The 13762-nt window shown below is 47.3% G+C and overlaps 1 protein-coding gene across 4 annotated transcripts in view; it reads right to left on the reverse strand.

Annotated features, from left to right (window-relative positions):
- The window catches only part of PTK2B (protein tyrosine kinase 2 beta), a 131931-nt gene that overhangs the window by 25229 nt on the left and 92940 nt on the right, over positions 1-13762 (reverse strand). For all 4 annotated transcript variants that reach the window (XM_080675098.1, XM_080675100.1, XM_080675101.1 and 1 more), the window contains exons 3-8: positions 5566-5744; positions 4983-5070; positions 3741-3820; positions 1155-1217; positions 899-953; positions 333-473 (exon numbers count right to left, since the gene is read on the reverse strand). In XM_080675098.1, the coding sequence (XP_080531224.1) occupies positions 333-473; positions 899-953; positions 1155-1217; positions 3741-3820; positions 4983-5070; positions 5566-5744 (606 nt within the window). The remainder of the gene's footprint in view (positions 1-332; positions 474-898; positions 954-1154; positions 1218-3740; positions 3821-4982; positions 5071-5565; positions 5745-13762) is intronic.

Consider the following 13762-nt stretch of genomic DNA (forward strand, 5'->3'; position numbering starts at 1 on the left):
TAAAAGGAGAGGGAATTGCTGCTCAAGCCCTGCCCTGCTCCTATTTCAGAAATTTGAAAAGGCCCACTAAACTGGACTCAGACTACTATCTCCTGGGCCCTCCACTCTAATCCCTCCCCACCCCAATACAGATTATCCTCCTCCCAAAACCCTGCCCACCTCCCAGAGCGGGAGCCAAGATTTCCCTTTCTTTCATGATGCAAGTAGATTCACGGTAGTTGCATTTTAGGGCAGGTCAGTACAAGCAAGCACAGCCCCTTCCCAGCCCCCCTTGATGGCCTCCTGGCTCCCTTTCCTGAGAGGCCTGGAATTCAGGTGGAGGAGAGAATTACAATGAGTTCACAGCGATAGGTCTCCTGGTCAATGTGGGCAAAGCCGGCCAGGGTGTTGAAGAACTTCATGACGCACTCCTCCTCCCTGAGCGAGGCATACTGCTGGAATGTCTGCTGGATCATCTTCCGGAACTGCTTGGGCTGGGGGAGACGGCAGGGGTGAGCAGGCTCCGATTCCTTCCCTAGGGACCTCACTGGGCGCCTGCCTGCTGCTGTCGGACGGTCCCCACACCTCTGCTAGGAGAGCAGTGGCCATCTCTTACCCAGAGCACACACCTGTTGTCTCAAGGGAGGCTCACCGTAGCCCTGGGTGGGAGGCAGGGGAGGCAGTGCCCCAGTGATCAGGCTACACAGCTAACTGGCCTCTGATATGGAATTAGAGCCAGGATTCCTGAGCCCTAGCCATGGACAGGGCCCACTGGACGCATTTTGTGGCCCTATGTCCAAATGGCCCATGGTGGCACAGACATCCTGGCTGTATCCCCAAGTATCCCGGCCCAATACCTTTAGCTCTAGTCCTGGGGACCAGCACAACGGGGATCTTTCTGGGCTCCTTGCCCACTTACCTTTAAGCTCTCCTGCATCTGCTTTGGGAAAAACAGGTCGAGCCCTACTTCCTTCCTAAAAGAAGAAGAAAAGCATCATGTGACACCCCCTCTCCCTCAACCCAGGATTCTGGCCAATTGGGAGAGATGAGAGGACTCGAGGATTGGGGAGATGGGTCCTGCCTGGCTCTGGTCTGGGGATGAGTGAAATAGGGGTGAGTAGGGAAAGTAGGGCAGCAAGAAGGGAGGAGAGGCAGGGGCCAGTCTCAGGACTTACTCCAGGAGCTCGAAGTTGGACTTTTTGTCAAGTGCATTGTGCGGCATGTCCTTGAAGAACCGCCTGGAGAAAGAGAGACATCATGGAGAAGCTGATGGCTAGAGAACAAAGCCACCAGAGCCTGGTTGCCCAGTCCCCTTCCCCTGCCACATGGGAGAACCATTGGGAGGGAGAAGATTAGGAGAGTGGAAAATTTGGTACTTAGAAAACCATGAAGAAAAGGAAAATGCACACACCTCATTCCTAGAAAATACATGTATTCATTTTTTAATATATATTCTTTCCCATTAAGTGTACGTCTTGATGGAGATTTTAATGTATTATTTAGTTTAGCAATTGTTTAAGTAGAGACCAAATAGCCAATGTCCCCACTTGAGTCTCCTTCATTCTCTGCCTGGATCACCATGTCTAGCAATTTTGACTGTTGCAGACATTGTCACACTTTTAATCCCACAGTAGAGTGACTCAGTGTTCCTTGAGCCAGCTGTCTTTATACACATCTGAGAACAGTTTGTGCTGGTACTATAAGCAGAGAGAGAGGCAAGTAACTTAACATTCAAAAGATATGAATTTAGACAATTCACTATGATTGGAAAATAGTAATTATATCCTCATCTCAACTTTATTTAAACATTTATTCTAGATGGATTAAAGGGATAGATGTAACAATAAAATCATTTTAAAACTACAAGAAAATCTAGGAAAATATTCCCAAATCATGGAATTGGGAAGAACATCTAAATCATGAAATCATAGAAGACACCCCCAATTAAAACACATGAGCTGGCTTTGCAGGAAGAGACTATGGCCACCATATTAGCGACACTTCACAGGTGTGCTCTGAGTTTTTCTATGAATGCAGTGGGTAAGCAGGCAACACTGGCTTGGTAAGTTTTCTAAAGCTTCCAGAATAAAGAACAGTTTACCGGGCTGAACAAAGGCATGAGAAGAGTATGCCAGACAGAGGGGGTGAGAGCTGCTTCCAAGTCCCAGACACAGTGGTCTCTTAATGTCACTCCTGGCTTATAATAGTTGTTGAATGAATGAATGAGTGAATGAATGAGCATTGATATTGGGGATGGATAAAATAATTTTGAGGACTAGAATATTTAAATAAGCCTTAGTAAAACAAAAGTTGGGGTTGGCTAAATGCAAGGGTAAACAAATTTTGAAATGAACACTGAGGAATTAAAACATGAAAGTAATAGCAATTTTAGAATGATTAAGGAGGTGGCAAATGGAAAAATGTTTAATTAGGAAAAAGGTAACTCAGCTTTTTACCGAGGTCATCCCAATCTCTTGAAATCCAACTCACTCCCTATATCATTGATTGCCCTTCTCTCGTGCCCTGAAGATCAGTTATTGTGTTATTTTTGACAAAGGAACCCAATCACTCATATTCTGTGTGTCTCTAACATTTGGACAGTTGAAAATCACAGGGATGTCGGGGGGAACCAGTCACCACTGCTAATCAGATGTACTGCTTTTTCCAGAGTTTGAGCTTCACAATATTCTGGGTTGAACCCCATCTCAGCTGCTGCCAGTGAGCACCCAATTATTCCCAACCTGCCCCAACTGCCATCACTGAATGAGGATGCACCCAATTATTCCCAACCTGCCCCAACTGCCATCACTGAATGAGGATGCACCCAATTATTCCCAACCTGCCCCAACTGCCATCACTGAATGAGAATGCACCTGCTAGGAGGGCCCTCTAGTGCCTGGCTGGTTCTCCCCAACCCAGGTCTGCCATTTCAACTGGCTAACACACCAGGTGGACAGAGTGCTTATGGGCAGGCACAGGTCCATAACTTTTACTCAGCTAATGAGAGCAGCCAAGAGTAAGGCCTATTTCTTAGAGTGTCATTCAAAGTCGTCCACCATCAGCCCCAACTTACCTCTCACAACTCATCTCCCATTATCCTCCAATCTGTTCTTTCCTTTCATTAGTCCCTTAGCCCGGAATGCATACTCCCCTACTCAAAACTCCCCCTTATCTACTGATGGAAATCTCTCTCCTCCTTCCTGGAGCAGTTCAAATCCCCTCTTCCTGATGTCCTACGGCAGGATTCATGGCTCCTATAGGCACATCTGTTTGGCACATATTTCATCCTGCCTTGTATTATGATCAATTGTAGAAACACCTGTCACCTCCAAAACACTGTAAATTTGAGGACCTCTTGGATAATTCACTCATTTCATACATATTTATTAGTACCTACACGAGGTGGGGACATAGTGGGTGAACACAGAATTCCCCTCCCCCAGTCCTTGAATATCTCCCAGAATCTCACCTAAGGCTCAAAGAAACATTACTGAATCACTTGAATGACAGAGAGATGGAAGAAGCAGGCACCCTGGAGGCAAAAGCAGCGGCAGCCAAAGGAAGGTGGGGACTCCAGCCAGAGAGGACCAGCGGGCAGGAAAGCACCTCAGGGCCTGACCCTTTGTCGCCACCACTGCCCCCTCTGGGTTCTCACATATCCACTCTTACTTCCCACCCTGGAGGAAAGTCAACTGGCCAGGAGCCCAGCACAGAAGGAGAGGCATGGGCTCCCTCCATGGAGAGGCCTAGAGGCCACATACCTGAGCTCCAGACAGCCCAGCTGCAGGGCCATGCCCTCGCTGACCTTGCTGGCGTAGCGTTGCATGTAGTCATTCCGGAGCTGGCGGGAGAAAAGCCGAGGCTGAGACTCCCACCCTCACTCCCTGTTTCCCTAACCAGAGGCCCCAGGATGCCTTGAACACAATCCTGCCTGTCTCTCTCACATGCCCGCCATGCACAAATGTATACCAGGAGGTTAAGAGTAGAAGGGGGAGGGTTCCTCTGCCCCTGCCTCCCTCCAGAACCCTGAGCAGTGCTGACCAAGCCTCCACACGCTGAGGTCTTCGGGGTTTTTGAAGTGTTTTAGACATGTTCCCATTGGCTCCACGAGGCAGGAAGTTCTAATTCCCCTACCCCAGTCCTCATTTTGGAGATATGAAAACTGGGATTTGGGGGAGGAGTCAGTAATTTATCCAAAGCCTTGTTGGTAAGTAGTGACAGGTATCATACACTGTACAAGGAAAGTCTGGCATGGTCTCCAGCAAACCAGGAGAGAGATAAAGGAGGGACCTAAGATCAGGCAGAATATAATGATGGCAACTGACATTTACTTGGCATTCACTCTGTGCCAGGAACTTTACATGCACTATAGTTGGTGTGTTGGAGCAGCTCCAAACAACTATTGAAAGCCAGTTATTAAATATTTTGAAATTTTGCAAGCTGATATCACATCGGCAGTTTGAAACAGGTCTATTTACACCATGGAAATTGGCAAGTTCTATGTTTTGTTTTGTTTTGTTTTCCTTCAGAGAGCTGGTTTACCAGCACATGGTTAATAATATCATTTGGTCCTCAATAATATAACCCTATAAAGTAGGTATTATTATTATTATTATCATCATCATCATCCCCATTTTATAGAAGCTTTATGCAAGTGAAGTCCTCAGGGTACCAGCTTAGAAAATGGCAGAGCTGGACGAGGAGCCAGGTTGTCAGATGGCAGACCTGCTCTGCCTGCTTCACCAGCCAGGTCTCCTGGGCAGTAAATAGCCATTAGGAAAGTCCAAGGGGAGCCGTGAGTGTCTGGGGTGGGGTTAGCTGGCACTTAATTAGCTGTGAGAGAGGCTGAGTTAGACAGCTGACCAGGGGCCAAGGAATGTCCCCAAGAGAGATTTCCTGGACTGGGACCTCCAAGGCTTTGTCCTTCCATCTCCTCGGAGAGCCTAGCTAATACTTGGCATTTAAGGTGTAATAGGACCCTGGGCACAGGAGTTATTTTTTACCTGTTGGTAAAAATAAAGCAGCGTGGTCTTGTCTTCCTTCAGGCTCTCCATGAAGTCCTCTGGCAAGTAGCGGATTTGAAGGTCATACCTGGGACAGGAAATTAAGACTCTCTTGTATTTAAAGGAGGAGTAGGGCTGGCTAAAGCAGATACCTCACCCACCACATGTGTTTCCTGGCCACCCATTTAGGACTTTTGGTTGGGTGGAGGACCACAGAGGACAGACGGGTGGCCAACAGGTGCTGACTCCCCACACTTCATCTTTATGGCCACCAGTTTCCTTGGACCAGCCATTGGCCTGGCTCACCCTTCTCCCAGAACTCTCTTCCTCCTTCTCCACAGCACCAACAGCATCCTGCCTGGGGATGTTTCTAGGTACCTGCCTTGGATGGGGATGTGTTGTGAGCCCATGCTAAGCTTTGGCAAGTACGTGCATTCGATGCTGCAGGAGGACTAAGCCTAAAACGTCACTCAGATGCTCTAGGACTCTCAGAGGTTGGGAAGTGCTCCAAGGAAGCACCTCCAGGGCCTCCCCACCCCACACTCATCTCCCCCCATTTGAGAGCCTAGGGCTCCTCTCCTACCTCCACTCGGCTTCCACGTGTAGATACTCATACTTGTCCTGCACCTCACCCACTGTCATCTGCGGGTGCAGCCAGTGGATCTCATCTGACTTCATGTGCTTCAGCCTCAGCCCATAGCACTCAGCCAGCTGGATGTTGGGCCCGATCCGCCCGCTCAGCAGGATGGAGGCAATGACCTCCTGCGGAGGAGAAGACAGGGGCATGACTCAGAGGTGCCTCCTTCTAGGCTCCCACAGTCCTCATGCAGCCCCGGAGGTATAATTCTCTAGGGTGAGATTCCGGCTTACTGTTTTATCCATCTGTGATTCTCTAGCACTTAGTGTAAGGCCTGGTACACTGTGGGCTCTATATGATGAATGAACAAACTGGCAAAATGAGGCAGAGATGGAGGAACTAAGAGGAGAGAGCAGAAGCAAAGGAGAAAATGCAGCGAGGCAAGGAACACGAATTCTGTGCTTCTGCATTTCATTCCAACCAAACAATAATTACCGAGCAACCACCATGTAAAAAGCACACTTTGAGTGGTTTCCAATTTAGTCGGCATTACTCAGGGTCTGCAGTAGGCACTTCTAGGCACTTTACATACATTGCTTCATTAAATCCATACAATACAGGAAAGTAGGTGTTACATCCCCCATTTGGCTGATGAGGAAACTGAGGAGGCCACACAGCTCATGGAATTAACCTGGGATTTTTAACCCTGGTCCACTGGACTCTGAGGATTTCAACTAGACCAAGCTGCTCTGTGGGATGGTGGGGCTGGGCAAGAGAGAAGGACAGGACTCACATGAAGGGATTAAGTGGCACAGTCCCCACAGAAGAAGCATGACCACAGAAAACGGAGTGTTGGTAAGAAACTAGGTGCCCTCCTTATTCCTACTTTCTTGACCAGAAGTCAGACTGCCCGACATCCTGATGCCATGGCTTCCTGGCCTAGAGCCAGAGCTGGATTAAGAGGAGGACAATTAGGCGGCTGCCTGGAAGCCCATCTACAAGGCCGTGCCTAGTTCTGAATCACATTGGCTCCAGTTTAACTCAAGTTCCTCACGTGGTTCCATACATAACTGGAGAATCCAGCCTACTCCTGGTGGAGCAGAGAGGACCCCCAAAGGCAACTTATAAACTCTCCAGCAATGACCTCCCTCTGTTGAATATCTTTGTAATGTGTATGCCACTAAGCCTACATACAACCATTATAACACATAGAAAATAATAGCATCTATTTTGAATGGTTTTATAAGGGTTGAATTAGATAAAAGTCCTTAGGACAGAATCTGACATGAGGTAAATACTAAGAAAAATGCTAGCATTATTTCAATATAGCAATCCAGTGTAGATTCTGATGCTTTTATAAAAACAAAGATTGGGAAAACAAAAGAAAAGTCTGGTTTCTTCTCCTTCACCTTTTTTATCTCTTTTTCTTTTTCCTTCTCTTAGAGGTGGTGGAATGACCACAGGTCAAAGCAGTGAGGCTGAGGGGTTGGTAGTGGCTGCAAAGCCAGAATCAGCAAAGGAGGAGGTGGGGCTGGGTGGAGATGGCTAGGGTGGTTAGGTGATTGGTTACATACAGGAGGATTAAGCAAAGGAGTAAATATATTGAGGATAATGGAAGATGGGTTTCTTTCTGTTGGAGAAAGTACTTGAAATATGGAGAGGGAAAGGCGAGAGAAAGAGAGAGAGAGAGAGAGAGAGAGAGAGAGAGAGAGAGAGAGAAACATGAGTGATTTACTTTTGAAAGAACCTAGGATCAATGATGTCCTGATTGTCATTTGCATAGCAAACACTGAGTCTTAGTTTCCAAATATCCTTCTCCACTAAAAAGATCCAGGAAAAAATGGCTGATTCCAGGGCTAGGGCAAATAAAGTACCTGGAATATCTTTTTGTGCTGGGAAGAAAGGGAAGAGTTTAGAGAATGTTGGGGCTATATAACAAGCAAACAGAATTAGCCTAAAGGGGCTGGCACCGGTCAAATCTGGGACAACCTAAGCTTTAAAATATACAAGATAGGAAGGAATAGATTACACCCCACTGAATAAAATGGAATCTGAGATAGATAGATAGATAGATAGATAGATAGATAGATAGATAGATAAGAAATGTTTTCCTTACAGTAGAATGCCAACTAGTATATGTAGAAGGAATGGAAATAGAAAATCACCATTTGGCAATAAATAGTGTTGGTTGGTTTGGGCATGATTCATCAATGGATGATACCATTGGAGGGTTGAGGTCTGATGATAAATAGGATATTGACATGATCTTAGCATATCTTCCTTCAGAAACTAATCATATACCAAGGAAAACCTGGCTGACACAAAAGGTAATCAGTGTTAACATCATCATCAGTAGACAGGTAAACAGTGTCTCTCCCCCTGATCCACCAGGAACACTTAACCATTTCTGAGATATTTCTGGCAAAAGTTCATGTCTGAGTCTAGTCATGACACCCAGGATGAGGGGGTCTTCTCAGAGATAAATAGAATTAAAGGCCTGTACTCTTTCAGACTTGGGAACTCTTTCAGATTGGGGAAGACCAAAGAGATTGGACAACTAAATGCACTGTATATTCTTGGACTCGAGGGGCTAGCTGGAACCCTTAAGTTTGTGTCAAATTTGTCAGAAATGTGGGCAGCCTGGGAACCGTGGGATCTGAGACTGGGGTCGGACAGGGGTGTCTTCTAGGGGACTGTGCCCTCAACCTGTGAAGTCTGTGCTAGCTCCAGAATTGCATTGTGAAGTGCACCAATCCTTCAGGTGCACCTGGACAGCAACCAGGTTAACCATCACAGGTGGCAGAAAGAGAACTTACTTAGGAGTCACACAAATCCTGTCTAACCCCAGTTCTGACACTTTCTTCTAACAGGATGACAAACTCCCTGAGCCACAGTCCCCTTCCTGCTGTCTCTACCCTTGCCTTGTGACGCTGCAGAATGATTCCTTCATTCAAACCATCCGTGACGATCTATGACATACTCACTCTGCAAAGCATTGTTAGGAGCCCAGTGCCCACACAGAGCCCTACCCTCAAGGAGCTTCTGTTTAGTGGTTAGGCGGAAGAAAGTAGCTTAAATTGAGGATGTCGCAGAGTGAGGTAGGGAATCCATTTTTTAAAATATTTTTAATTGATTTTAGTGAGAGAGGAAGGAAGAGGATGAGAGAGAAACATTGATGTGAGAAACAGAAATTGGTTGCCTACCCTAAGCACCCTGACCAAAGATCAAACCCACCTGGAATGGAACCAGCGACCCTTCAGTGCATGAGACAACACTCAACAACTGGCCAGGGAGGGAATCAGTTTAAATGAAGAAAAAATTGGGGTCTGACATGATCTCACTGTGGAAACTTTTGCATCAGCCCTTCTTCCCTCACCCTTTACTGCCACTTCCCAAATATTCCCACAGCTCCTCAAGTAAATGGTGGGAGCACCAAAATCAGCCCTCTACCCACAGCTCAGATTGCCGTTAATGAGTCAATATTTCTTTCTCTACTAGAGGCCTGGTGCACGAAAATTTGTGCACTGGGGGGGGTGGTCCCTCAGCCTGGCCTGCACCCTCTTGCAGTCTGGGAGGCCTCAGGGGATATCCAACTGACTGCTTAGGCCCACTTGCCCTGCTGCTGCTGCCGCAGGCCTCCCTCTGTGGGAAGCAACCAGGTGGGCTGACTAGGGGACGGTATCGGCACCAGTGAGCAGCCGGCCCTGCCCCCACCATCACCCCTCCACTGCTACCCCCCCCATCACTGTCCCCTCCCTCTGCCCACTCGCACATGCCTTGGCTAGCCTGATGCCACCTGCTTGCCGCCAACCCCCCCCAACCAACCCGTAGTTCTGCCATTCAGTCGATTTGCATATTACACTTTTATTACATAGGATTAATAAATCACTTTTAAAAAACAACAGTGTAAGATGTCTACCTACCTACTAAATTGCCATATGCAACATGATAGGGAAAAAGAAAAAGCTGTCTTAATTTTATCAGTTGCCATTTAGATAAGACCAGGATTCTTTTTTGCTACAGGAAAACCTTTACTTCTGCTCATAAGAGAGCTACTGAAAAGCAGGCCCTCAGTTTGCCTGTGGCTCACAGCGTCTGGTGCTTTATTGCACAGTGGGATTTCTATGGCTTTCCTTCCTGCTTGGTTAACATTGATTTATTGTCTTTATCAAGTAGTGTGAAGACCCCAAACTGCCTTTGCCTCTCTCCCTCTTCTCTGGCATTTCCTCTTATAGGTCAGAAACAAAGAAGGACTGTAAGCATACCCCATGCCCATGGTAATTTCTCCCCCATCCCCCCAAAAAATGTCACCCAAGCAATTAGTTACTCAATCCACTTTCTCTTCCTTTATTGGTACTCAGCCACATTTTTCCCCCGTTGGAAATTAATTTTTGTATATAGCATGAGGAATGGTTTAAAATTAATTTGTTTTTACAAGGATGTCTAACATTAGGTGACTATATGTGTGGGGATGTTTCTCACCTCTTTTTCTGTTCCTTTGATCTAACAGTCTATCCTTATACCTCAGCCACATTTTATAACTTCTTTAGTAATCACTACAGTCTCATGATTTTCTTAGGTCCACCTTTTTATTTAAACAAAATACCACCCAGCCTATGTGGCTCAGTGGTTGAGTGTCAACTCATGAACCAAGAGGTCATGGTTCAATTCCAAGTCAAGGCACATGCTCGGGTTGTGGGTTCAATCCCCAGTGCAGGGTGTGCAGGAGATAGCTGATCAATGATGTTTCTCTCTCATCGATGTTTCTACCTCTCTGTCCCTCTCCCTTCCTCTCTCTCTTTCTCTAAAAAATCAATAAAATAAAGTACCTAATTTTTTTTTATTCTTGAGCTTATAAAATATATTTCATATTAGTAGCTGAGTTTTTAGAAACATCATAACTGAGACCCCCCCTGCCTCCCACCTTCCATTAGAATTGGCCTCACCTTTACTAATGTCACACCTCTCCCTGGGGGCAGCCTGCATCCAGTGCCTGGTCACCAATGCAGGGGTGTAAAGGCCCTGTCCTTTCCTCCCAGTTTAGGACGGCTCAGCTGGCCATCCCAGCTTCAGAGCATCACAGCCCAACTTCTCCCTCTGCCCATCCTGCATCCCTCACTCCCCCAGGTGAGTTTCACCAGAGTATTCATAACACGCTTCATACATGCAAACAGCTCTGCTTCCCTGGGACATGATATGAGGCACAGGCCTTCAAATTGCTTTCAGGCTTAATTTAACTCCTTACTTTTTCTCTATAAAGTCAAAATGCTCCTCTTTTTAGAAATGATTGAATTTAAAAATTTAATAAATCAAAGCTTTCATTTCAAAAAGTCTTGCCTGAATTCTATTTTAAAAGGTGTCACGTTGAGATTGAGGGCATTTTAGAACAGGTGACTTTTTGTCGAAAATCCTCATTGGTTCCTCATTTTTTCCATGCTAGCATAAGATCCAAACTCTTTAGCATGGGGCATAAAAGACCCTTTGGAACTTTCCTCCATGTGCTCTTTCCAGTTTCAACTCCCACTCCCATCCACACTGTGCTCTAAGTTCCAGCCTCCCAGAATTCCTCTCTTTCTTGTCCAAGCACAGCGTGCTCTTCAGGTCTGGAGGACCCCTGGCTCCCCACTCCCTCCTGTCCTCTTGTCCAGGTGAGCTTCCAGTTATCTTTTAAAACCCAGTCAGCACTGTGAGGTCCTCTGGGAAGCCCTCCCTGACTCACCTTAAAGGGTTTGTTTCCTCCTCAGAATACCCAAAGACCTTTGCACACACATCTAGTAAGATACCATTTTTTAAATTGATTTTTAGAGAGAAAGGGAGAGGGATAGAGAGATAGAAACATCTATGAGAGAGAAACATCATTGATTGGCTGCCTTCTTCATGCCCCACATCAGGGATCGAGCCTGCAACCTGAGCATGTGCTCTGACACGGAATAGGACCATGACCTCTTGGTTCCTGGGTCGATGCTCAACCAATGAGCCACACCAGCCAGGCTAGTAAAATATCATTAAACTGTGTCCCTCAAAAAAAAAGACATGTTGAAGCCCTAATAGCCAGGGTCTTACAATGTGACCATATTTGTAAATATGATCTTTACAGACTAATCAAATTACAATGAGGTCATTGGGGTAGTTCCAATCCAATATGACTGAAGTCCTTATAAAAAGGGGACAATTGAACATAGAGGGAGACAGGCACAGAGGGAGAATGTCAGGGGAAGATGGAGGATTTGAGTACTGTGTCTACAAACCAAGGAATGCTGAAGATTGCCAGCAGGCCACCGGCAGCTTGTGAGAAGTAAGGAAGTATCCTTCTCTTAAGGTTTTCAGAGGGAGCATTGAAACCCTTGATCTTGGACTTCTAGTCTCCAGCTTCAGAGCAGCCCAGCCCAACTTCTGTTGTTTCAAGTTACCTCATTTGTGGCACTTTGTTATGACGCCCTAAGAAACTAATATAGACATTTACCAACTAGAACTAAGACTATTGGCCATATTTGTCTTCCTAACCTTTCAAATCAAGGTCAGAAGCCAAGCCTTATATACGATATCATGCCCAACTCCACGCCCAGGCCTGGCACAGGGAAGGCCCTCGACTATTTGAGGAAATGAATAATGGCCAGCTCCCTGCATAACAAGCTGAGGTTCTGAAGGATAGTGACCTACCATCGAAAATATTCAAGAGATCAGGAGTATGGTGATAGACACCACCACAGGCTTTCAAGTCTACAGGACCTGGCACCTGACCTCCTTTTCCCCATCTGTAAAATGGAGGAAACACCCTTTCAGTTATGGGAGTATGGGTGGGATTAGATAACATGTGGTATAAATAAAAAGAGCAGATATCCTATCTAATAAAAGAGTAATATGCAAATTAACCATCACTCTGCTACACCCACAAGCCACGCCCACAAAGCCAATCAGGAGCGAATATGCAAATAAACCCAACCAAGATGGCTACGGCCACAGAGAGCAGGAGGGAGGCTTGCGTTTCCCCGGCGATGAAGGAAGCCAAGCTTTCCGCCTGCCCTTGCCGGCCTAGGCCTCCACTCAAGGCTACAAAGTTTCAATGATAGAAGATACATAAACCCAAACAGAAATGGCGGCAGCCATGGAGCTGGAAAGAGCAGGAGGCTAGGGTTGCCCCCAGTGATGAAGGAAGCCAAGATTTCCGCACACCCTGGCTGGCCCAGGCCTCGCTTAAGGCTACAAAGTTTCAATTATAGAAGATACATAAATCCCCCAAAAAATGGCTGCCTCCACAGAGCAAGCAGAAGGCTTGGCTCTGCTCCAGGCTACAAAGTTTCAATTGTAGAAGATAAATAAACCCCAGATACCAGGGCCTCTGCTTGGTCACCAGGGGGCGTGGCCGGCCTGCAAACCACCACAGGCCCCTCACCCAGGCCGCCTCATGCCCCAAGGGAACCCCCACCCTGATCTGGGACACCCTTCAGGGCAAACCAGCTGGCTCCCACCCATGCACCAGGCCTCTATCCTATCTAATAAAAGAGTAATATGCAGATTGACCATCACTCCAACACACAAGATGGCTGCCCCCATGTGGTCAAAGATCCTGCCCCCATGTGGACATCAGATGGCCACCACAAGATGGCCAGCAGGGGAGGGCAGTTGGGAGGGGCCAGGCCTGCAAGGGAGGGCAGTTGGGGGCGATCAAGCCTGCAGGGGAGGGCAGTTAGGGGTGACCAAGCCGGCAGAGGAGGGAAGTTGGGGGCGACCAGGCCTTCAGGAAAAGGCAGTTGGGAGGGACCCAGGCCTGCAGGGGAAAGCAGTTGGGGGGGACCAGGCCTGCAGGGGAGAGCAGTTAGGGGAAAACAGGCTGTCAGGGGAGCAGTTAGGCATCAATCAGGCTGTCAGGGGAGTGGTTAGGGGGTGATCAGGCTGTCAGGCAGAAGCGGTTAGGGGCAATCAGGAAGGCAGGCAGGCAAGCAGTTGGGAGCCAGCAGTCCTGGATTGTGAGAGGGATGTCCGACTGCCCGTTTAGGCCCGATCCCACCGGGCCTAAACGGGCAGTCGGACATCCCTCGAGGGGTCCCAGATTGGAGAGGGTGCAGGCTGGGCTGAGGGACACCCCCCCCCCCCCGTGCACGAATTTCGTGCACCAGGCCTCTAGTCCTATATAATAAAGAGGTAATACACAAATTGACTGTCATGCCCTCGCACAAGATGGCCGCCCCCATGTGGTCACAAG

The sequence above is a fragment of the Plecotus auritus genome (genome assembly GCF_963455305.1).
Source record: "Plecotus auritus genome assembly, chromosome: 6".
NCBI lineage: Eukaryota > Metazoa > Chordata > Mammalia > Chiroptera > Vespertilionidae > Plecotus > Plecotus auritus.